At 41.5% G+C, this 26,141-nt stretch overlaps 1 protein-coding gene across 5 annotated transcripts in view; it reads right to left on the bottom strand.

Moving 5' to 3' along the window:
- ctif (CBP80/20-dependent translation initiation factor) overlaps positions 1-25,154 on the bottom strand; it is a 48,625-nt gene extending 23,471 nt beyond the window's left edge. For 4 of the 5 annotated variants that reach the window (XM_062412912.1, XM_062412914.1, XM_062412915.1 and 1 more), the window contains exons 1-8: positions 25,015-25,154; positions 15,010-15,256; positions 14,464-14,535; positions 12,710-12,832; positions 12,061-12,134; positions 10,374-10,478; positions 10,125-10,203; positions 997-1,073 (exon numbers count right to left, since the gene is read on the bottom strand). In XM_062412912.1, the coding sequence (XP_062268896.1) occupies positions 997-1,073; positions 10,125-10,203; positions 10,374-10,478; positions 12,061-12,134; positions 12,710-12,832; positions 14,464-14,535; positions 15,010-15,186 (707 nt within the window). In that variant the 5' untranslated portion in view covers positions 15,187-15,256; positions 25,015-25,154. Of the gene's footprint in view, positions 1-996; positions 1,074-10,124; positions 10,204-10,373; positions 10,479-12,060; positions 12,135-12,709; positions 12,833-14,463; positions 14,536-15,009; positions 15,257-25,014 lie in introns of those variants that run through there. The other variant, XM_062412916.1, reaches the window with a different exon arrangement.
- Positions 25,155-26,141: the final 987 nt, after the last annotated feature.

The following is a 26,141-nucleotide window of genomic DNA, read 5'->3' as shown; positions in this document are numbered from 1 at the left end:
GTTTATATGTTCGACTGCGTAGCTTTGACGAGAGGGCCAGTGAGAAGGGGTGTGATGTACGGCTGCATTTTTTTCCAAGTGTGACCTGCTCTTCCTAGTTATTGTAGGACTACCAATCCTAGCTTTAAGCACATTTCGATGTTGTATAACTTCGACTTGGATATAGATGACGTCACATTTTATGACCAATTAATGCAGAAAAACACAGGGTTCATGGACTTGTTCTTGCCACTGTAATTATCCCATAAAAAAACAAGCTGTAAAGTCCTGACTTGGAAGCAGAGTGGACGAGAAAACAGGATGGACTCTTGTTAATATTTCCAGCTCAAAAACAAATAGACTTAAACTTAAGAAAACTACTGTTGGTCCAAGTTTATATTCGTGTTCTTTTCTTTTAGCCCGGCCTGCGCTGCACCCATCACACATAAACACAATAGCTCTGGACAGAACCAATTACTCTCTGTACTTAAAAACAAGGATGAAAGTGCTTTTTTTTGTATCCGTTCTTGTGGAGCTAAAATTTCCTCTTTTTAAACCACAAATGCAACCAAAATATTTTCTCTGGGCCCCGTCTCCTAGCAACTGAAGAACAGTTTTCCAGTGACATCAGGGAACAAGAGAGCAAGACTTTTTTTCTCTCTCTCTTAAGGACCTGGTTTCAGTGAAGTCAGGATACAATTTCAAAATTTACTTTCAAATTTCATACCAGAGTGACAAGACAAGTAAATACATATTCACAAAAGGAAAGAGTTTGACCTATTGAATGAAAAAAAAAAAGAAAAGAAAAACCTTGAATGTCTCCACAGTGCTTTTCTTTTCTTTTTCCTGTCTGCAGAGAAGTGTGGAGCCTGCATTCCTGTCTTGACATTGCTTTGGCCGGGGAGTGATGTTTAAGCTATTGGGATGGCTTTGCACCGACGTCTGACATCAAACACAGAAAAAACATTCCCTCTCGCTGAGGTGTGTGTGTGTGAGTGTGTGAGTGCATTGCATTACCGTCGGTCATTCCTCTTGCGTCGGAAGAGCTTTTTGGTTTGTGCGATCTCAGCCTCATTAGGAAGGGGTGGGAAGACCTGTTAGAAACAAATCATTGCGTAAGAGACAGCTGCTGTCAACACCAGTCATTTACACCACTATGGAAAGTATCTATAGACTTCTTCACCACTGCACAGGTAGAAATAGACTGAAATGTGCAAACTTTTCTCACAAATAGAACAGAAACATTCAAGCATTTTGGATGTTTAGGAGACCCTGCAGAGCATCGGAGCTCACCAGAAATCTTGGAACTCCATTAAAAGTGAACTTGTATTTGAATAATGAACATTTATGCATTTTTATGTGTAAATGTGTGCACATAAACAAAATCTGATAAGCTTTGATCTGCAGTAGAATCACTGTATTTTTCTTTCAGTGAGTTCAAGATATCTGCATTTCGATGCATACATCCTCCACACTGCGACCTAATGTTGCTGAACAGGCAGTCTGCAGTGATGGGATCTGATATGTACTGTGACGTGTTTGCATTATAGACAACAACATTATAGACAAGACTTTACGTGCTGACTGACTTTTAGTAAGGGAGGGAACGATTTTAATTTCATTCCTGTGAAAAGGAAATAAGACCATCAAGCGACCATTAAACATCAGCTGGGTCAATCAAACAGCCCAGTCCCGCTTCGCTCAGCATCACGGTGTGTTGTTACCATGGTTACAGGTGGCCTAGTGCTATAGCGCTGAAAGTGGCAACCCATCGTGATACCAACGATTGGTTTGGGATTTTGTCAAACGCCATCTTGTTTTTTTAAACCAGAAGTAACCATATTTGTAGGAGCAGGGTTGGAGCCTGACTGAGAGCTCAAGGACACTGTACATCTACATGCAATTTTAATTGCAGTCTATGGTATGCTTAGTCTGCACTGGTTCACAATGTTGTGATAGGATGGGTGCATAGATGTACTGCAGTCCAAGACTTTAAGTTACAAGCAGATACTCTGAGTGTAAATGATGTAGGTACCCCTCCTGTTATGCAAAGTCAGTAAGTCATTGATCAGGTGTGTGTGTGTGTGTGTGTGTGTGTGTGTGTGTGTGTGTGTGTGTGTGTGTGTGTGTGTGTGTGTGTGTGTGTGTGTGTGTGTGTGTGTGTGTGTGTGTGTGTGTGTGTGTGTGTGTGTGTGTGTGTGTGTGTGTGTGTGTGTGTGTGTGTGTGTGTGTGTGTGTGTGTGTGTGGTGCAACAGACAGTTCCAGTCTGATGCATAAACCCCAAATGTCTCCGAACTCTCAAGAAGTTAACCACCATCCGTAAAGAGGAACCAGAGCCGTCTGCTCATCATACATTATGATGAACTTGTTGTTCCTTATTTGATTTTTTGAATAGCAAAAAAATAGGAACCACAGAGTTTGACATCAGTTCATCTCGTCTCGTTACCAGTTAATGTTAATTTATGACCTGGCCTGTACTTCTGTGGCTCCCCCTGGTAAATTTTGTACATATTTGTTGGGCAAGTGCTAAAAGACTTTAGAATTGTTAGGGACAAATCTGTGGCTAAAATCAGAAAATTGCGGTCTTCTGGTCCTTGTCAGCTTCTTGGTAGTCAAACCACGTCTATGCGTGAGAAGCAGCCTGTCACTCAGATAAGAGTTCCTCGTTTGGTTGATCGGAATCATTCTGTGTCTGTGTCATCATCATTATTCTCCATGTTTGTTTGAGTTGCATTCATGTTGCTTTCCGGCCGTGTGGAAAAGCTTTATGCGCCATCCAGATGATGAAAGATATCACCATAAAAACTGATTTGGGACAAAATGACAAACATATAATCAAACGTTTATATCATAATACTAGATATAAAGTGCAATATGAAATGGATTTTTCTGTTGTCGCACTTTATCTTCTGTCGAAAGCAAATACAAATTACATATAGCGCCTTTACAAATCCATAGGGACCAAGGCCATATCTACGCTGCGTAAACGCTAAGTAAATGTTTAGTACAAACATGCACAAAACTATGTTATTTAGCTTGCATCAAATATCTTTAAATTTCTCAGATTTTCTTTTTTGCACAAACCTACTGTACATTCAGTAGATATTCAAATCAGCTTGAGAGAAACAGCCTGATATTCGACACTGCTGCTTTAACCTACTCTTCTCTTAGAGAGGCTGCTGGGGGATCACAGGAGTCTGATTGAATCCAGATGCGAGAGGCAGAAAATGTGTGTGTGTGTGTGTGTGTGTGTCCGTGCAGGGGGGGGGGGGGGGGCACTGCATTTGTGTGGCACAGTGATATCCTAAGAAAAAAAAGGCAGACAAATGTGCACTTAAACTGTCTGCTAGTTCAAAGCTTTAATCTGACCAGGGCAATTTAACAAGGTTTCACATACAAAACCCTAAAGTATTAATATCTGTGAGACTCTTTTTTCCAGACTTCAGCTTCTCGCCACTTGAAGAGTCTAACAGGGAGGAAAAGTAGGTGGAGAACGAAACAGAGGAACTGTTGCATGTTTAGCTACTGTAGTTTTCCTCTAGGATATCATTAGCTGTAATTCTGCCTTCAAATAGCAACCAGATGACTCTGAGCGCACGCACGCACACGCACACACTTACCAAAACCCTTAAAGTAAGTTGAAGGGAATTTCCATTGCTGTTCTGATTGCATGTAAAAAAAAAGTGTCTATATCTTCTCTTAAATCACGTAAATCCATTTCCAGAGAACAACAGAGCAAAGAGAAGAGAAATGCTCTAGTCGTCGCAGAGTATAATGCATCCGGCAGAAACATGGAGACAAGATGCGATGAATGTAGTGTGTGTGTGTGTGTGTGTGTGTGTGTGTGAATAGGCTATCTGCAGGTAGCAGCCAGTGCAGGCTAGATCAAAGAGAGGCGTGTGCTGTGCTGGTTCACAGACAGACGACCTCTCACAAGGATGGTGCGGGGGTGGGGGGAGACTTATTTTGCTCAGATATGTCCAAGAGAGACAAAAAGAGATATTGTGTGTGTGTGTGTGACTATATCAATATTCATGATATAGCAGTGTGTTTTGTTTCTAATGCCGACATCTAAGGTATGTTAACTTTGAACTGTTTTAGTCTATTTTATACGGCAGAAATAAAATCGAAATACTTTGCTGTCAAGTTTAAATTGTATGAACCCGATTGAGGTGTGTGTGTGTATTGTATTATGTGCTTGGGTGTGAGCGTCTGCCTCGAGAGGAAGTTGACATACCCTGCAGCATTCCAGGAAAAATCCCAGGTCACTGGGAGAGGCTACCTTGGATGTTCACAGAGAGGATGTGTCCTTAACTCGACGCCAACACGTAACCTAAGAGCTACAACTTAAAGTAATTTTACTTTTAAAGGACTGGTGGAACAGCTAATTCAAAGACTTCCCCGGTGATAGTTACATTTTTCCGAGAATTTAGTCAAAAGGGTCAGAGACCTGGGTCAGATACCATTGTGATCGATTCATAACAATGGCGCTGTTTTAGCGTGAAAATGGGTATAAGTAACAAGGAAGGAAATGAGCAAAGCGAACGGGCATGGAAATGCGTAGAATACAACGAACGATTACAGAACTTTCTCTTCAATAGCATAGAAAGTGAAGTGCAGGTTTTCCTGTCCCTTCTACTGCGCAACAATTTTGCAGCGATGCTCATTCAGGCGGCCCATTGTTTCTTTCGGCTTATTTATGTTGCGAGGGCCTTCGGCCAAAAGCAATAAATTGCAAACTGCCCCAGGGGTGGCATTACAGGACAGGTTGTTGAGAGCAGGGGTGAGGGAGAGCAAGTACGACGACAAGAGCGACTGTAAATACAAGATAGCGAGCACGTAAAAGACAGAGAGGGAAGTAAAAACGCAATCTGGCCATTTTGCCCACAAAACGAATCTCAATGAATAATATTCTTCCTGTGTCTATGTGGAGATTAATCCTATTCTGCTGCATGTGTTGGAGATGTGTTACTTTGATAATTTGGTTCATGTATTGTTTACACACAGATATATAGAGCTGTAACATTATCTGTATCTGTTATAGATATGACAATTTAAATCTGCACCAAGAGAAGACATTAAACCCAGATTTAAAACAGCTAGCAAGGAAAATAAAGTCTTTTGAAAATGTCATCACTTTGTCTTCAAGCTGTAAACACAGCAGTTACATATCATCACCCATAAGCGGATACGTTGAACTTGTGAGCAAGCTAGATACATAAATAAGACTCTTTCTTCTTTGGGAAATATTTGCAATTTGCATTACTTAAATATTCAGTGTGCTAAAGTAGAAATTACTTTACTTTGTGCCCAATAGGACACATTTCCTGTAGATTGTTGAGTTAAGTTAAATCAAAAAGGGAAACTGACTTGTGAGCAATACTGGTCACTACATAATAACATTTCATTACATTTTTAGTTTGACTAAAAATTGACATCGATAAAAAAAATATTTCACAGTTTTTTTCCTTCCCTGAGAATGAAATGACAGTAAATACTATATCATGTTGAAATGATCCCTCATGTACTGCTGTAAAAGCGTCTAGCTCGCTCATGTTATAAATCATTTTAACATTTTGGACTCCTCAAATTGTTTTTCAGTGAAATCCCTGTTTCCTGATCCCTTCTGTGAGTCCTTTCATGTAACTGACTCCACAGTTGATGCCTGCCAGCGGCACAGAAAGAGGAGATTTGGAGCCGCCACAGTCAGGTATAGCAGGTGATGGGTGATAAGAGGCACAGAGATGAGGTCTTGACATCCATGACTCATTTAATAAGTGATCTAAGGCTGCGGCCACAGCAGAGCGCCGACAGACAGGTACATCAAAGAATTTAGGGGGTCTAGCTCCAGGAGGAGATGGAGCCATTGTTGGATCATCATGTCAGAAGAAAAAACCTTTGGTACCCTATAGAAATGCAATCATGCGACAACCGCAGCAGCAGGTTTCATGTGCGTACAGCTCTGTTCTAGCCATCACTTGCCATGATGAAAAAATGACTTCAATCATATGTGCTCTCTGTGTTGCATCACATTGAGAGTCACCGCATCCTCTCTGGAGGACCAGGCCTGGGGCTCTGTGTTTGCATGTGTTGTCTGGTTTGCATTAAATTTGTGAAGACCCCCCTATTCTTATGGGGACATCTTGGCAGTGAAACAAGCAGATGTTACAGCTGTATTATATGGCATAAATTGAGACTATGGGAAACAGTCACAGGCAACTGAGCGATCACAAACAGAGGCTCGGAATAGGAAATAAACCTAATTATGGCACGATTGTTTCCTGGGATTTAGCAGTCGAGTAACATACAAAGCACATATACCAGTTGAAGAGAAAAAAATGTATGCAGACAATAAGATACACTCCATTTTGGTCTGTTTAAAAAGACACAGGCAGGCATTTTGAATAAATATAATTTACTTTCTGTAAACGTTAACATATTCTGACTGTTGTTCATGTGACAGATCAATCAGATAACTGTGGGATTAGTCACCAATTTCCCATGGTATCCTGCTTTCATGCATGTACTCAAGTGTCCAGTGTTACTCCCATGCGTGAGCCCAGAGTATAACAGTCTGCAGTGGTGATAAAGTCAGTGAGTGTGGGGTTGATAGAGTGCAGGAGCCAAGCAGCAGTAGGACGAGGGACAATAGCAGGAAGAGACCACAGGGAGGGGGTTGCCGGTCACCATGACCTCCTGGATATTGTTCAGCTGCCCACCAGCATTTGAAGGATGGAGGGGAGGATGATATGAGGAGAGGAGGGGAGTGGGACAGAGCATAATGACGGTGGTCAGGAGAGGGTAGGGTAAAGGAAGTGGTAAATGGGAAGAAACAAAAGGGAGATGAAGTAAAACGATGGTAGAGAAGAGTGAGTGTGAGGAGAGGTGAAACAGGGGGAGGGGGGACAGCAAATGTGTGTGAAATGAAAACTGAGTGGAACGCAGACAAACTCTCAGACAAACTGACAGCTGACACAGACAGACCACCAAAAGAGCTCAACCCGCCCCCAGTGTCCCCTCTCGACTGGAGTCCTGCTCGGCGGCACGTACACTTCCAGACAGAGGGGCCGACCAGTCTGTAATATCTCAGCTCCAGGCTCCGGCTTTGTTCTCCCGCTGGACGGCTTTGTCCGCAGCGCAGACCAGACCAGACCGGATGTCTTCTCGGTGACTGGCCACTTTCTCCCTCTCTCCTGGGTCTCACCCTGTCCCGCTGTACTGGTGCGTTCCATTTTCAAATCAGCAGCTTGTATTATCGTCTGGAGTCTCAAAGCATTATGAGGCTCCAGAAATCTGAAATCAGTTGTCATAAATCTTTTCCGTAGCACTTGACTGGGACTGGGAATAAATAATATCTTACAGTTTACAACACAAGATTAGAGCCACAACTAAGGAGCGTTTTTATTATAATCTGTTTCATATTTTCTCAATTAATAATTTGTTCCAAAAATTCATACATATAGATTATAAAGGGAATATTTATGGGTGTCAGATATGTTATGTATATTAACGCAAATATTCACACATTATAATTATGGAGTATTTATTTTATGAAAAATATATATCTATCATCTTCAAGTATTATTACTACACAGTAAAATAATTGGGTTGTTCAGGATCTACTATGTGATACCGGGCATGAATCCACACATCACATATTTTCTCCCTGACTCCTGAGTTCTTTTGTCATTACAACCTGACACTGGACGTGTGGTTTGTGCAGGTTGACCTTCCACAGAGGCCAGTGGAGGTGAAGCAGAATCTGAGGGCGACAGGAGGAAGCCCATTCTCACTGAGTGACTCACACAAACACACAGACGAGATGTTTTCCACATCCCAGGGCTATTTGTAAATCTATTCTGGCTCCTGGAGAGAGGAAGTGAGGGTTGGTCGGAAGTGTGGAATGTAGTCAGGAACAGTAGAAGATGTAGTACAGTAGCTTGAGGTGGTGACTGGGGGGAATACAGTCGTTACTGTTGCCTGGTTACAAGGACTATGTTGTAGAAATGCTAAATAGGTGATGATAAACAAACCATCTCACAGACAGAAAATACAACCATCCATCCTAAATGCAAGCGTGTTCCTGGGGTCTCTCTTCTCTCTCCCCCAATCTGTCCTCTCGTCCCCATTTTTCACCACTTACCCCAACTGGATGATTTATTATATAAAAAATATTTAATTGAAACTGTTGTTAGATTGAATGCTGATGCATCACTGAGGTGGAGTTTCTTTTAACTACTTTATTGACACTATTATTTATAATCACTTTCAGTGCAGTGGTTCCCAGTCTAGGGGTCAGGGCCTTCCAAAGGCTCACAAGATGAATTTGAGAGGTCATGAGTTGATAAATGTTAGAGACAAGATTAAAAACAAAGTTCTGATCCACATATTTCTTATTCTCTCAAACTGTTTTAATCTTCTTGTGCCTTTTTGTGAAATATTTGTGAATGCTCAATTGATGCTGATTGGTTTACCACTCTTACCTCAGTTCGGCTTAATTTTAGAATGATTGTGGCTCGACTGTTATATTTTACAGTGTGGTCTCTCTCTAAAACTACTGGAAGAGGTAAATGGAAACTTAAGTGTGCTCCCAGTTAACCTCATGTCATTAGACTGAGAAACAACTTGGCATCATGACCTGGCGTCACCGCTGCGTGACTGTGCACAACACTTTGCAGAATGTGACAGTCAGAAGCAGCTCAGGAATGTGAGGCAGAGAAAATGTGGCACTCAGCTGTGTGGACCTGACCTCACTGGGTCCCAGTGCTAACACCGATCCGATCCCAAGCACACCAGACAGACCCGATCCTTCTTTTTGGCCCTAACTGAATGAACGGAAAAGGCAAAGCTGGCCCAGGAACTATGCGGAAGCCATCTTGGTTGTGCAACTAAAGGCCCGACTTGGCTGAAGCTCCATGAGAGACCAAGCGCGGCTCGACTCAGAGGCCAAGACGGGAAGGAAAGAGGAAGACACTGCTGCTTAAACACTATGAAAGATGGAAGATATCTTGGCTCAGAAAGCAGGGTAGGAAGAGAGAAGTTTGACATCTGTGACACCCAGTGACCTTCTACCACCTTTGGAAAAAACAATGCTCACTCGCCTGTACCCCAGCACCCACAGCTGCAAAATGTATTTCACTTTGTTGATGGCAGATACCTCTTATTCAGAGACACATTATAATGCAATTAGAAAGGCGTTGTTGTAATATGCCTTTACGCTGTTTAACATATATTGAGGAAGAACATGTATCCAAAGTACAAAAACAATTGGAACCTGTAGTCTTTTACCAGGCTATTAAAGTCTGAGCTGAAACTATTCTTTCAGAGAGTTGTTGTCATTTTTCAGGCTGCAGTTTGCGTTAAATGGACAGCCATTTAAAATGATTTCAATAAATACAGAGCATTTATAACCTTCGTTATGATTGAGTTATTGCAATGCCTTGTAAAATATGAACTCATTGTAATTCACCTATACAAACACCAGGGGTCAGTCCCACACCTTTGTAACATACCAGTTACAGCTCAGCTCAGCTTACTTTAAATTCAGGGCAGTAGAGCCTTGCTCTAATTTTTTTGGCAAAAATCGAACTGACAGATCGCTACCCTGAAAACCACTACCTGAACAAATATCTAACTTATCCACTTATTTATTTATGGTCCAATATATGTTTTTTTTTTTAATCTGCTTGCTGTGTTTTAGTATTTTTTGTGCATGTAATTTGTCCCCGCTTGTATTTGCATTTTAAACTGTTTTACTTCAATGCTGCACATCTTGACAAGAATCCCTGACATATGAGAACTTGTATCTCAGTTGGACTTTGCTAATTAAATGAAGGATAAATAAAGTTCTTTCATGTTCTCGAGATTTAGTTATGACCCTGACAACAGCACTATTGCTCTGTGCAGTCAACCTTATAGTTGTGTTTCTCCAGTATGCCACCAGAGGGCACTCTCACACAACTAATGCAGAAGGCTGTCTGTCTAAGGGGTCATAGTTCAATGTGTCAATACAGGTGTTATATTAGGTGCTTTGCAGAACACACTTTGCCACTAGTGCAGTAGAAATTTGTATATAAAGAAAAAGTACATGTTAGAGTGTCAAGACAATCTAGACAAGAGCATTTCGATTGAGTGAGTGACTCACAGAGCGCAGATGCGGTAGGAACCGCTCTATGTCGTTCATGTCGATGCCATCGTCCTCCTCAAACTTGTTTTTGTTCATCCTGACAACGAGAGCGAGACAGAGAGAATCAATGAAAATATAACACTCAGTATGATCACAGAGTTCTCTAGTTGAGATAATATGAAGTATTCAGAACAAATTACAACACAGAGCAGGGTGTCACAACAAAAGAAAAATACTGCAGATAAAAACCAGAGAACATGATCTTACCCCTCTCTGTCAATGTGTGGCAGGTGCTTTGGCGTTCCTCTGATGTGTTTCCGGTGGAAGTGGCTGAAGTCCAGTTTCTCCGGCTGCACGTCCCAACCTGCACCTCTTCAATACAAAGACAAAGACGAATCAAAGGATGGAGAAACCCAACATCCATTGATGCAATGGGAAAGAGATGAAAGTATCAAGACACCTTTCTACGTTTTAAGCACAACGTCAGACTGGATGTAGTGGGCTTCATCTGAACAATGCAAAGGAGAAGTAAATGATGAACCACTGTTATCTTGTAATATATGAGAGTGCAGGTAACTGAGTGAATGAATCTGAGCGGCATTTCTTCTCATTAATCTATGGCTTTAAGTTACATCCAACACAGCCAAGGTCATGTTGGCCTCTTGTGTTCCAAATTTGCCTTTACTCCAGCTTGACCTATTCTCACAAAAGTGTGATGAGGAATCTCCTCTGAAGCCTTTTTCAGGCACGAACCAGTCCCAGTTTCCAAGACATTTTCTGGTGTTTGCCCTTCACACGTTCACAGCAGCAGGAACATTTCTGGATAATGTACGGACTTCAATGCATGTGTGACAGCAATGTAACAGTTTGAACACTGACTTCAGAGGCTCTTTATGCAGATGACTTTATATATCCAGAAATGTACAACAATAATGATACCGCAGTCTGTGAAGACAGGAAAGGGAGACGTTTGGAGCATCTGCTTTTAATAACTCTATAAATCAGTGACTCTACAATAGAGTTAACCACAAGATGGCGGTGATGAGGCACTCATTTCTTTAAGCGCTATAAAGAGCTACATACAACTCCTAAAATACTTCCTGACTGGTACTGGATTTTAGAGGCTGATACGGAAAACTGCATTTTATACACTAAGTTACAGAAAAGGTTTCAATTACAAGGAGATTTCTTTACACAGCTTCAACTAGAATGGCAGAGATGACTTCTAATTAACTGTCAGTAATTTATCCTTCAGTTTTAAATCTGTATTTCTCTACGTCTCAGATTTATTTAATCATCCCACTATGCCGACTCATTCACTGTGTGCTCAGATGTGCCAACGTGGCTGGAACTTGGGTATCTGAAGCTGCTGCGCAGCTGTTACCAGGGCAACCTGCCCTCCCTCCAATGAAATTGATTAATGTGTCACTTATTTCCTGTCTTTCACCTTTTGTTCTCCTCGAAGTTCCAGATTTGGCTTTTTTGGAGGGGGGGGGGGGGAGTATAAAGTCAAACTGTTCTGTAAGAGAAACCGGATTTTATAGGCACCCATGTTTCCATTTGTTAGGTGCAATATAAATGTAGCTTTTAACAGAAACACTGAAAGAAAATAGTTTATCATAAAAATCCTCAGCAGCGTTAGAAGAAGACACTGCATGAACCTTTACGTAGATATATTTAATTGGGCTATCTTGCTGACCTCAAATTGAGAATGAAAAGCGAGGAAGGAAAAGATGGCAGAGCAACCGAGATTTATAGGACTGTTACAGAGAATAAAGCTAGGACTCAAAGGCTTACGCAGGTGTCTATTTGCTGTCAACTAAAAACAAATCTATCCAGACGCCATCCCACGTCTGAATTTTTCTTCGAGATTTTCTGTTTTCCTGGACATTTTTTACAGTTTGTGTCTCAAAACAGACTGTACAACATGTTTATGAAACAGCGAGGCACATACCCATGTGAGTCCATCGTGTTGGCCGCCCATATGTCTGTGCCAAGGATGTCCAAGGAGCATTCTCTGTTCCCATTCTAGACAGAACATGAGGAAAAGAAAAGATGGATGTTTTCAGTATGACAAAACACACTGAACAAAGCATCACATATCTGACTTAATTAGCTATAAACAGCAATTTTTTTTATGTATATATAATATAGACTTTATGCAGCTACGGTCTCCCTTTAGGTATCCAGGCTCAATGGATCCTACACTTTCCCAACTTCCTACACTTCCCATAATGTAGCTCAACAAGATCCATCATAATCACTTGTTCCCTGGGAAATGTTCATCTCTAGGTCCAGTTTGTAGCAAAGGGTTTCTCTCAAAAACTGATCTTCATGTGAAAAACCAGTGGAGTGCCACTTTAGCATTTAACGATGATGAGAAATTGATTTGTAGTGATTCTTTTAGATGCTCATGATTAAAAACGGGTGAAGACTCCCAAGAGAATAATACGATGAGCATGGCAAGAGTTATGTGACGGAAGTAGCAACAACACAGGTCCCTCAAAGTCTCACCAAGACGGATTATTGAAGAAACACTAAGTGGATGTTTTAGCACCAAGAGACACATGAGAGAGCGGACACACACAAAGTTGTATCTTTACCTTGGAAGGGCCTGTGAACTGGTTGTTTCTGCCTCTGCTGCCAGAGCGTGAGCCAGAACCTGGTCTGGAGCCTGAACTGGGTCTGGAACCTGTGCTGCCATTGCTGCTGTGTTCCCACTCATCCTGCAAGATTGAATTCAAAGTCGATAAGATTAAATTCTGGTCAGTTACTCTCAGACATACTTCTTTTTCTAAATAAAGTATGAAAGTCTTTAATAATGTTCCGCTAATATTAAAAACAGTATATTTATCTTAAAAACATGTGATCATACTCTTTGAGCTTGTTGGGCAGACTTTTGTTAATGGAGGTGAGTGCCATTGCTCCTGCAAAATTGCACAGATTTTTTGCATATTAGGAGCCTGAATTGTGTTCTACTGTGCAACACAAAGAGCCTAATTCACACAATTTGAACCGAGATATTGGCTCCTATTTATACCTCAACTAAGGAGGTTAAGTCGGCACCCCATTTTGTTGCTTTGTGTTTTTGTTGATGAGGAAGATTAAACAAAAACAACTGAACTGATTACCACAAAACTTGGTGGAAGGATACGGTATGAGTCAGGGAAGACCCCACAAAATGCTGGTCCAATCAAGATTAGGGGGCAGAGCCAGGGACCTCATATTTCACTTTCTTTAACCGTAAAAAGATCAACATTTCCACAGTTTTCGCAGTGAATTCATGGATCTTGATGAAAAAAGGTTTGTGAAATTTGGTGCAGTTTATTGAATTTATGGGGCCTGTTGGGGCTCAGCTAAGGTATCAACTACGCTGAGGATCCGTTGTAGTTGTTACTATGTTTGTTTCCATTATTGCTCCTGTTAGTTGTTGTTAGATAGATAGATAGATTACTTTATTCATCCCCGAAGGGAAATTAAGTCGTCATAGCAGCCGGTACATTTGAATACAATACAATAAAATACAATACAATAGTTGTTGTTTCTGACTTCACTGTACACTGCAAGAAAAGACAAATAACAAAAGGTTAAAGCTAAGGTTTGTTTTCATATAAGAGTCTCAGATATTATATTTCCAGGAGCTAAAGGTCAAAACAAATCGAAGAAAGGCAGTTGCACGATCTCTGGGACTCTATTTGTGCTGCGCATTTTGGTGTATTGTTGTAAATTCAATTTTAGTCTCTATTTTGAAGCACCCTGCTCTGTATGAACCTCTCACCCATGCTGCTTTTCCCTCACTACTCACTTCCTGATGAGTCATTCCAATGAATCTCGGAGGAGCAATAATATTCTAGATCGGTAAAGTTAGAGCCTTGCTACAAACAAGCACAGGTAAACTAAGGATGAGATGAGAGGGAAAAGAAGAGATGAAAAATGAAGGATGCAACAGGAATTCATATTTAAAGAAAAAACAAGAAAGAGAGACAGGAACTGATCATGAAGACACAGAATTAATTCATTACTTGATTCAGAGAGAAAAAAAAAATATATATTGACTCATTGTTTTAAGACAATCATAATTGACCACTGATTTCAGGTGCTGTTATTTTATATCAATTTGTTCACTTGTGTTTTCGATGCAACTTTGAGTTAAAACAAATTCAAACCCACGTTATCTAATTATTTTCCAATCTCTGATCTACAATAAAACAACTAATAGCATGTGTTTTACTTGAGACCATTCAGACAGACAGTACTTTGTCCATCTGTACATACATTGAGGTCCTTGCAACGGATAGAGAGGAATAAAGCTGAAGTCCAACGCTGTAAAGTAAGCAAAACACTGACACACACTTACAGGCTTGGATGAACCTCTTCCCCGAGAAGAAGTCCAGCTGCCATCTTTCTTGTCATTGCAGTCTTCCGTCCACTGGAAAAAAAAAAGAAGGCAGAAGGCACTTTTATGTGTGAAATGTGGAGGTTGTAAATAAAGACAGCAAACAAACTAACAGACAAAACTAAACTCAAGAAACTTAGACGTAGGGCAGACAGATCTTAAATAACAGCATATTTTGAGATTAGCTTCTTGACAGTGTTTCTTTTTTAAATGATCCCAAATGGAATCACGGATACCATCTTGGGCTATTTTGAGTGTTTTCAGATACTCAGTGGAGCAGAGCAGCGTGAGTGTGTGTTGGCTCTCTCATGCAGAAAACAGGACAGTAGCATATCCAGAGGCAGTGTGGGAGGATGCACCTCAGCATCACAATAATAATGGTTGCAATAAGTGCATCGTTTTTAGTATATAAACCAGGGACACCGCTTCCCAAATATATAGCCACTGCAGCTTTCAGGTATTGGAAGGATGAAAGCATGTTATATATTTAAGAAACAGGGCTCTGACCTGTGGCACCTTGCCACCATTGTCCAAATCCAAGTCTCCATCTGCCTTGTCTCCCAGCAGCCCCTGTACTTGGTACTCAAGCACATAGCTGTCGATGAAGCGCTCCAGCTCCTCGATCTCCTGTGAGCGTGTGCTACCGGCTTCAGACGACGCAGACGCCACAGAGGAGTTCTCCATGGCAACCGGCGCTACGATTGGTGGAGGAAGGGGGAGGGGGAAGGGGGGTGGAGGAAAGGAGGAAAGTGACCTGTGGAGAGTGGAAAAAAAAGATGCAGAGAGGGTGAGTGAGGTAAAAAAAAATTCAGGAGCTCAATGATATGGCGAATTTTTGAAAGAGGAATTTTTCTTGATTTTCATAGCATAGGAAATATGAATCCATAATGAAAACTACACTGACAATCAGTAGACTGCTAACTTCCCCCGAGGCCCAAAAGTGCCCTTCAACTCAATCAAGATGCACAAAATTACACACACTGCTATATCAGTTTTGTAAATATGGCAGATTTTGTTTGTCAAGATCAACAATGAATTATTCCCTAGGAAACCAGTGTCAAATGTCAAAAAAATTCCTATCGTGCAATATAAAAGAAAGTAAAAAAAGATTGCTAGATCGGGATCCACACCACGACTTAGTCGGTTCTTCCCTGACCCATACCGCACCTTTCCACCAGGCTTCTTCCATTCGTTTTTGCATTATCATTTGAAATAACAAGCAATAAAACGCAGAAGAAAACAAACCAAACATTCTTGGTGAATGTAATAAATGTTAGCTGCAGCCCTAAGTACCAGCAATAATAACAGTTTTTCTCTCTTTCCCTGTAAAGAAGTCCCCGTCATATAACCTCACTACTGTCAATAAACATCCATCTCTGGACTGGCTGCTTCTAAACGATCCAACTGCAGGAATCTATTGGTGCGGATCTACAGAAGACGCCAGGTTTAGTTTTAACCCATTTTATATCAGACTCATCTTATGAAAAATCCTGTGACTCATGTCTTCTAATTTGTCTAGCCAAACTCCCTCTGGTGTCTCCATTCACACACTCCCCATGTCCATGTCTCTTTGTTTTTCCACCTCTTCTCCTGCCATCACTCTCTCTCTTTGTGATGTCAGCATTGATCACCTGACCCCTGGCCGACTGGCAAGCAGCTTCCTGCCTGTCTGTCTGTTGCTACTAAGCTCCTTTACATCATGGCGTGCTCGCCAGCCATGCAAAGAGGATTTATGGCCCTGGAGCACAGCAGAATTGTACCTGCTGAGCCCTGGTGACTCGCTGGGGAGCCCTGTGCATTTTTAGCCAACAAGTCAGCGACATAAGATCTAAAGCATCTGTTGATTGTTACTTCAGCTCTAATGCAATGTCAATGACTCTCTCAGGTTTACGTTGTATTAATTGTTTTTTAATCAAGTCTGATCTGACAAGCTAAACTGTGTATCACATTAAACTATTAACAACAAGGTGAAGAAAGTAACCAGAACAAACCATTAAAACACAACTTAAACAAGAATATCAATAGTATATTCATTTCTGAGGGCCAGAAATAGAAACAACCACGTTCACAACTATTTTACTGAGAGGAAAATGCTGCAGGGGAAGATCAGACCTCAGGGTCGGCATAGAGACAGCAGCCCTGCTGTGCAAAGGACTGTAACCTGTACCAGTCTAATGCTCTTTACTTATGGCTGTCCTGCTGCTTTCCTTTATGTTCATTCAGGACCAATGCTTAATCCCTTCGTACTATGCCGCACGGTCAATATCTCCTAATCTGACTGGTCAATAGTATAATCCATCTAAACATGATTAGCATTGTGATTTGCAGCTAGCAGGATGCAGGAGCATTCAGCACTCAAACTTTCTAAAAGTGCCTGTTAGAAGTTTGGAAATAAACAGCAAGTTAACAGTAATACCCCACATGACCTATTGCATTTGCTTGCTTGTACCAAATACATTTTTGTATGCAAGTTCTAATTTATACATTTTTCTCCCAAATTCTAATTGTACCCACTGTTGTTACTACTTGCATTTGAATTGTCAGGGTAATCCGTTTTTTTGTATGTGTGTCAATTTCCTGTCCCAGCTCTGGCGAGATCATGTGCCACCCTAAATCAGAACCATTCATGTTGCAACACGAAAGCCCGTAAACTCAGATTAAGATTATGCATTTATTAGTCCCAAACCCATGCACAGACATGCAAAGGCACACTCATGCAGGTAGGGAAATTTAATCTCTGCTTTTGACCCATCTGGTGCAGGACACACAAAGCAGTTAGCGACCATGTACTCAGGGAGCAGATGTTGGGGGAGTAAGGTGCCTTTCTCAGGGGCACTAGACAGGGTAGGGAGACTCTTGGATTTTTGGACAGATCAATCCAGGTTCGTCTTTTTGTTGTCTCTCCGTGGAGTCGAACCAGAGACGAACCAGAGACCTTCTCTGCCCATAGTCCAAGTTTCTGCCACTAGACCACCGCCTCAAATAAGACGCATGTTGCCCAGTCGTCCAAGGCATGCCGCTCTGTTAGTCCTCAGCCAACACAGACTCTGCACTGACAGCCTACTGACACGACAGTGTACACTTAGCAAACAAATGAACATGTGGAAACCTCATTCAGCCAAGCATCTATTTTCAGTTGGACAACATGCACTGTATTACTGTTCAGCGTCACATCTGATTTGACTGGAATGTAAGTTACCAATCCAAATAAAGGTCCCCAGCTGGAATCAGATGCTGCAGATATGTAGCATGCACTGAAAACAGTTGGAAAACAGAGCATTAAAAAAAAGGGTAGAGAATACAGGAAATCTTGGCTAATAAAAAAGGTAATTGTACATTTTTTGTTTGTCAAATTGATTTAACGCTTTAGATTTAGACACACGGAAAATAACTGCAGCCAGTAAATTTCAAAACTATTAATCAGATTATGTACAGATTGAGTTTGTTTTGATTAATTAACTATTGGCTGCAGTTTCCCTTAATCTAATTATGGAGTGAAAAAAGAAGGAGAGAGTCAGTTAGACACAAAGATACAAGTTAATGTCATGTTGCAGTCATCTTCACATCCCATACAATGTAATACACATTTTTTGCCGTTGTGTCATTAAGGTTTTTACTCATCTGTATGGTTAATGCTCATTTATACAGTACATTTCTAGTCTTGTTTACCACTCAAAGTTGTTTACATTACATGCAGCACTTTATCACACATCAATCTCACAATGCCAGCACAGACGATTCAGTATCTTGCCCAATGACTCTTCAAGACATAGAATGGGGGAAGATAGGATCGAACTGCTGACCTTTTAGTTTGCTACCTCCTGAGCCAGAGCCGCCCCATGTCTTTGAAGCTTCTCAGTGAACAGAGAGGTTAAAATATATTTTTCTCTCTTGTTTACGTAAAGGATGAGGACACAGCAATGAAAATATTTTCTTTTTCATATCAGTCAATTAATAATAAAAGTGCTGAAGTGAATTAAGCCTGTTTAAATGAATGGAGAATCTTCAGTTATAGTAGTCGGAATTTGTGACACTAGGTTAATTGAAGCACACTAGCAGTGGATGTCCTCCTGTTGTCCTTGACATGTGGTATAGAATTACTGCCTGAGGGGAAGCTGCCAACAGCTATTGACCCATCCATTACAACAGCTCTCATCTGGTTCTGTCTTTTTTCCTTGGTATCTACCACTTGCTTTACACTTTACACATTCGTATTGTGCAGGAGTGAGAAATCACCAAGCGTGTGAATACGCTACCTCCACCCCACACGCCATGGATGTCAGTATCCAAAGTAAATACTGTTTATGCATTATCATACAACGGGCCTGCTCTATCAATGACAATAAGTCCACTCTCTGCTTTTGTGTTTCTAAATACTCCAAACCTGCAGACATCTATTTTAAGATGTTCTGATATGTGCTGTCTGAGGCTTTAGCTTTCAGCTTAGTATCAATAAAATCCATGTTCTTAAGGTTAAAGAGAAATAGATTTGCCTTTCGAACATAACATCAGTTTGATGTTCCAGGGTGGCACCAATTTGGCCAAGTGAGACTCATGCTCATGTGATTAACGTCATGCATGGGCTGATGGGAGGAGACTTGAGTGAGAGATTCATGTGGCTCAAAGAAAGAGCTACTGTCTTAAGCACACAAGGGGAAATACAAACAAGTATGAACAGCTGGCCCCTCTGAGCTTTGTCTAAACAGAGAAACTGACTCTGCAAGGTCAGGAGCACAAATAGCATGGCTTCTCAAATTTAACAAGCACAAGACTCGTCTTAAGATGATGCAATGACTCGGGCTCTCACTTTACAAGATATTGATGCAAATGATGAGGGAAAAGCATTTTTAAAAACTGCATGTTTGAACTTAGTGCTAATGAACTCCCAGGTTCTGGGACACGCAATAAGAGATAACGAGCAGCGGCTGCAACTCAGATGATCTTAATCATCAATTCATCTGTTGATTTGTTTCTCCATTAGTGCAGTTTACATGTTGTATGAAGCCCTGATGTGAATCAGTGTCTGCTGGGTCAAGTAACAAAATCTGGGGGTGTGGAGTTAAGCAGAACCAAGCTTATCAGATCTATGCAGCCCACAGCTCATCTCTCCTCGAGCCTTAGCCACTACAAATGCAACAAAACCTTGGAGGTTGCATTGTGGGAGATGTGGTGATAGATTTTGACAGGGAAGTAAATCATATAGAATAAGAACGATGGCATCTCTGGCTCTGCTGTGTCGATGTAGAGACGGACATTGTTATCGTGTTAAGAGGCAGACAGCAAACATCAGAGAGAAGGGCTATAACATGAAATAAAGGTCCCCAGCTGGAATCAGATGTTGCAGATATGTAGCATGCACTGAAAACAGTTGGAAAACAGAGCATTAAAAAAAAGGGTAGAGAATACAGGAAATCTTGGCTAATAAAAAAGGTAATTGTACATTTTTTGTTTGTCAAATTGATTTAACGCTTTAGATTTAGACACACGGAAAATAACTGCAGCCAGTAAATTTCAAAACTATTAATCAGATTATGTACAGATTGAGTTTGTTTTGATTAATTAACTATTGGCTGCAGTTTCCCTTAATCTAATTATGGAGTGAAAAAAGAAGGAGAGAGTCAGTTAGACACAAAGATACAAGTTAATGTCATGTTGCAGTCATCTTCACACTGTCAAAATCTCTGTGTGTACTGTCTGTTGGTTGTAGGCAGCCTGTAAACGCATGGATCATTACAATGCGAGACCCCCTCTCTTTCTGTCCCAATATCTTTCCCCTTTCAAACATCTTTCTATTCCTCTTCCCATATATCCTGAGCACCCCCCCTCCACCTTGCTCTTTCCTGTCTCCACCCTTCTGCACTCCCTTCCTTAGCTGTTCCAACAAAGAGCTGCCTGCCACCCTGTCCTGGCCTGAGCTCCACTGATGTAGCAGCGTCTGCGCCCTAGGCCCAGCACCAGCCAGACAGATACTAAACTGGCCAGACAGACACAGCGTGGCACTGGACAGCACGACGGTTCTTTGTTTAAGAGGCAGAGTCTAAATCAAACTCATTATCACACATTATATCACCAAAGAGCAGTTAAAAGTGGAAATCATTATAATATAATATTGTGCAATATCCTGTGTCTTGGAGATTGGAGAAACTTTATCAAGAGCATGGCCAGCAGCATTAAATAGGTGAATTCACACACTTGACTGAATGAAGACTGTTGAAGATTGTCGGTGAAGAGAGTTATAGTGATATCCCATGCTTTTCTTGGACTCTTGAACTATTGAAGAATAATATCTTATTCTCAAGATTTACACATAATAAAAGTAGTTGCTGCAACATTAAGCACAATAACCAAGTAAACAATCATCACTCCGGGTACAAAGACACTATAACACGACAGTAACAGTGTGTCCTCCCAAATCATTAAGGGTCATGGTGTCATGATTTGCTAAAGCAACACAACATACTGTGGAATGTATGAAAACAAGCCCTGAGCCATCAGCGATTTAACTCTTTGATTTGGTTACATAACCAAAGATCCATGATCCCTACAGCCCAAACATAGCTGACCATGAGACCCAGTCTCCTCAGTGGGAGTCCAAGTCTTCCCATGCAGCGAGAGCTGCTAATACGTCTAATCTGGTCTACTACAGACTGGATGTCTTAGCAAATTCACACTTGAGTTTAAATATAAATAAGCATAGTCTGGATCTGAGAGCAGTGTCATAGGACACTGTTGATTTGACATTGTTGATACTAAATATGAGGAACCAATCATCTTGAATTTTCTACACATGTGATAATTTGCAAACAGGAAATTGTTCTCACTTTTTTATTTTAATTTCTATCATATACATTTGCATAATTCACATTACATGCACATATGGATGCATGAAGATCCGTAGTTTGTGCTGTTGCGAGAAAACCTATTGATTGTGTGTTTCATGTGTCAAAAAACTAGTGTGTGACTGCCCATTCACAGCTTGTCTATTTACATGTGTAGTCCTGAGCACAGCCCAAAACAAATAATAAAAAAACTTGTTATTCAAATTAGAGTGGCTCCTTACACATACCTTGTATCCCTTTTTGCTTTAATCTCTTATAGTGGTTGACCAATGTTGGTTATTTAATGGCCAGTGCTAATATTTAGAGAGACGGGCCAGTGTCAGATAAAAAAGGGTGTTTAAACTGAACTCAACTTTAACTACACATACTAAACTCAATCATGTATTGTATATATAATATTGTATGTGTTTACTCATACACAGAGCAGAATGACCTAAATCTGGAAGAAGACAGCATGCACATGCCACAAAGAGGGGGTCGGAGGGTGTGTGTGTACACCTAAAACAATAACCCAATTGTCCACCTATGGCCCTGAAGTGACCTAATGGGAGAGGATTGGGCATGTGAAGTACTGTGCCATTCTGAACGCACACACACACACACACACACACACACACACACACACACACACACACACACACACACACACACACACACACACACACACACACACACACACACACACACACACACACACACACACACACACACACACACACACACACACACACACACACACACACACACACACACACACACACACACACACACACACAATTGTGCTTTCACAACATGTATGGAGAATTTCTGAGGCCTCAAAGCTGAATGGTAACAAAAGTGAAGAGAGACAACAAAGGTTAGTCTGAACCCAAGCAGAGGCCATTATTCGTTGGAGCTGAACAAATGGGATGATGACAAATCAAGTAACACTGAGAACAAAGAGGTCAACCACAGAAAGCCCATAGTTGCTTGTTTCTAAGAAATTCATGTTTACATTATAAACCCTTATATCTCAGCGTTTAAATAAGATGATATCTCAGACCTCAAAAAGCTGCTGTATGCTTTCCTCACTCATGAGCCGTACAATGCATTCTCTCATTTCCCACTCATTCATCCATACACTACAGGCAACTTAATGAGCAGCAGTTCCCACCGAAATGAGGCTACACAGGCCTACTAAGGGCATTCCAGTTTTCTGCAGGCTACACCCTCCATAACATGCAGCTGTCTTCCCTCCTCCTCTACATTCTTCACTACACTGTATGCGTTCAAATGGGGGAACGCCACGACACAAGAACTACACCCTGTCTTTTAGCGTTCGCTTGCCCATGAGGCACAGAGGTAGGAGTTAGCTACTGCTACTCCAGGTGTCAGTATGTGTTGGTGGTGGGACTTTGCAAACTTTCTTTAATTTGCTGTCAATGTGTGACCTGTGAGGGCAGAGTTCGCAGCCTCGGTCATCAATCACATCACTGCAGTGCTCATATGGGCTGGGACTGGAGATCGCACGGATGGTCTAACTAAAAGCTGCACTTCAGGCCAAATTTGAAACACCAGTGATATCTCACTTTCCTTTACTTTGGCAAGATCATCATAGTTTAGTGCTCAATATTCTCCTATGCTCCTCTTGATCAGTTCCAAGATTATGACAACATCTCATGACACTTCGACAACATGCAACATGTTTGTAGAGCTGAGTGGACAAACAATGATAATCGCAACAAAAAAGTTCAATTATATGTCAGTTTAATGCGTATGTACTACTACACACAACAGCGAGATGTATAATGAAAAATGCTATTTAATGTTCTACCTCTGAATAAGCTTTTGTCTTTCCATGAAGCAGAATTTAAAACCCCTGTTTTTCAGATGTCTACTACTTTCACTCAGGAGCAAAAACCCTTAAAACTTATAAAGAATAATGATTGGACATGTAACATGATAATAACAAGCATTGAAAGATGTAAACATTGTCATCGTGATATTGTTTTCTGCTACATCATCCCGACGTTGTGCGTTTACTCCTCTCACTTAGGTGATGGTCCAGTCTCAGACCATCCTAGGTTTCTCCATTATTAGTCAGTTGATGGCTATTGACCCCTGTCAGCAGATGGAAACATCTTCAGTGGTTTCTTATGTACGCCATATTAACTTTGGCAAAGTATGTCTACGTCCATGTAAACTCATAGTGAATATAATCACATTCTAACTGCTGACAACAATTTTATAGGTAATGTATTTAAATTAACCTTAGCATAGCATATGACTTTACTCAGACTGGGCACCAAGCCAAATGTCTCTTTACATTGAGCACTTGTCCAGGACCAGACACTGGCAGAACCTGATTTACAACTTAGTGGAGTAATGTATCTGCATATAACTGCAACTGGGACCAGGATCAAACACATGATCCTATCAGCGGGAGAAGATCAATATGACCATTCATTCTGTAACCTATGTTCTCTGCTGAAAAAGCTTTTTGTTAAAGCGAAATCTAGTCTTGCTTTTCAGCATCAAAGTGTGAGAAATAAATCCAATCTCCCAGGAGTCTGGAGAGTCTCTGTCATGTGACTTGCGGTGGCACGCAAACATTCCTTTACCTCTGTAAAGTCACTCTGATCCAATCATTCTGTGAAGTGTAGGCATCTCAGGAATGTTATGAGCAAACTGAGGTTATGTGTTCACTGATATCAACAGAAACTCTTCTGGCTGATTAGACAGCATAACATTACACAACCCTATCCTGCCTGCACACAGTCCACGTGGTTCAGGTTGGACTCATCTTGTTCGAATCCAGCAAACATTAAGCAAACTTATGCTTGTGTGGGCTTCAGTTGAGGCTGCAGATCGTACTATAGATACGAGCTGGAGGCACATCATGGCTTCACGTGCTTTCTCTCTGTGCTCACTGGCCGCAGCTGGGATCCGGTCTTTGTTGTGAGGGTCAACAGCTGATGCAGGCTGCAGCTCTGCAGCAGCAGTCTCAGGCCACCCTGACCAACATGTTGAACGGCTCCTCCTGCACTTTCCTGTTCTGCAAGAGGACTGAAACCAGGCTTAGCGCAGATACTGATACCATGGAATCACCATAACGATTCCATCAGAACCTGAGCCACAGGCAATAGGGAGCTGGGTAGATTTATAGTCATGTATGTAGCACTTCCATAACCACGCCCATGCTTTCTGGGATGCTAATGCTGTGTCCGTTAGCCAAGTGCTGTATCCTCACAGGTCTTCTATGCTAATGCTAACCACCACGTCTGCACCGCAACGTCCTGTCAAAGTGACAAAGCCACATCTGGAGGCGCCTCCACGCCCTGCTCAGTGTGTGTGTGTGCGTGCGTGTGCCCTGTCTGCGTATCGCCGGTAACAATGGTGACGCAAGCTTTGCGGCTAACCAGCCGGCTAAGCTCTTAGCTAGCTCCTAAATCCAACTGTAAACAACAACAGGACACTTCCAAGCCAACGCTAGCCACTTCCAGCGGTGCTATCAGCAGCGGCTGTGCCTCCTGGTAGAAGACGAGGCTGAGAGCAGCTCGCTAACGGCCCCAGCTCACACCAAAGCCGGGGTATTCTCTCAAATTAAAGTGGTTTGTGGTTACCACGGGTATAGCACTCCAGCCCGAAACACACACACCTTCACCCGGCTTAATAAACTGAGATAAACCCTTACCCGACGTGGGCTGGAGACTCCTGGGGAACCCGGGTTCACCTCCTGGGATCAAAGCCGCCGTGTCATGGGTGTGTTGGGTGAGAACGGAGGTGGGAGACAGGATTAGTTGGAGTGAGACTCCTGCGACGTCCCGGACTGAAGAGGAGGGAATGCAGGAATGTGACGTTCACTCGGGTTTTTCTGGCAGCGATGACACGTGCGCTCCGGAAGTGGAGCATTGTGGGAAACGTAGTATCTGGGAGCTGGATGGACCCCTTGGACGGGTCTGGCAAATAATAAATGAAACATGCTTTATATATAAGAACGCACAGATGGATTTTCTCCAAACTCGATGGCTACACTATTTTGGAGGGATTCTCCTGATGAGTAACTTTTGGAGCCGATCAGTAAAAGGTTATAAGTCAAGGTCGACAAAAGTTACTGGTTAAAACACATTTGTCAAGATTCCTCAGTAAATAATAGGGCGAGAGGGAGGGAAAAGCTTGTGCTGATCAGCGAAATTAATTCCAGTCATGTAATATGTGGTGTCACGAAGAGGTAATGATGAGGTCAGAAGTCATACATAGTTCAAAAATACACTTTCTGAGATATATAAACCTCCTATAGACACAACCTTAACCATATTTAGACCTTACTGTAGTTACATGTTAACCCTTGCTATGACCTCAGAGAAATGAATCTACAGTGTATTTATTTATATTAATCAATCACTTATAATAATCTGGTAAAAAGGACGCCATGATGGCATCATAATGACGTGACATTATTATAATATCAAAAAGGCACCATCACCTTCATACACCATCATACAACAGGGAATGCATCACCCCTCCAATGCTTTCCCTCAGTGCTAGTTTATATTCAAAGTAGTGATCTATTATTGTTTCCTTATCTATTGGCAGTTGACAGTTTTGATACAGCACCAGGTAATAAACAAAACACAAATGCAAATGCCTCACGCGGATCTTTGCTATAAAAAGCCAAGTGGTGTAAAGTAACATTAACAATAACCTGAGTACATTATACTGCACGTAGGTCGAGGAGGTGCACACATCTGTACTTTACTCAGGGAAGTTACATTTTCTGCTCCTTTACACTTAGCTAACTAACATATGATCAATGGGTCA

The sequence above is a fragment of the Platichthys flesus genome, chromosome 19, assembly GCF_949316205.1.
Source record: "Platichthys flesus chromosome 19, fPlaFle2.1, whole genome shotgun sequence".
Lineage (NCBI taxonomy): Eukaryota > Metazoa > Chordata > Actinopteri > Pleuronectiformes > Pleuronectidae > Platichthys > Platichthys flesus.
Note: the sequence above shows the minus strand (reverse complement) of the source record. Positions and strands in the feature narration are given on the sequence as shown.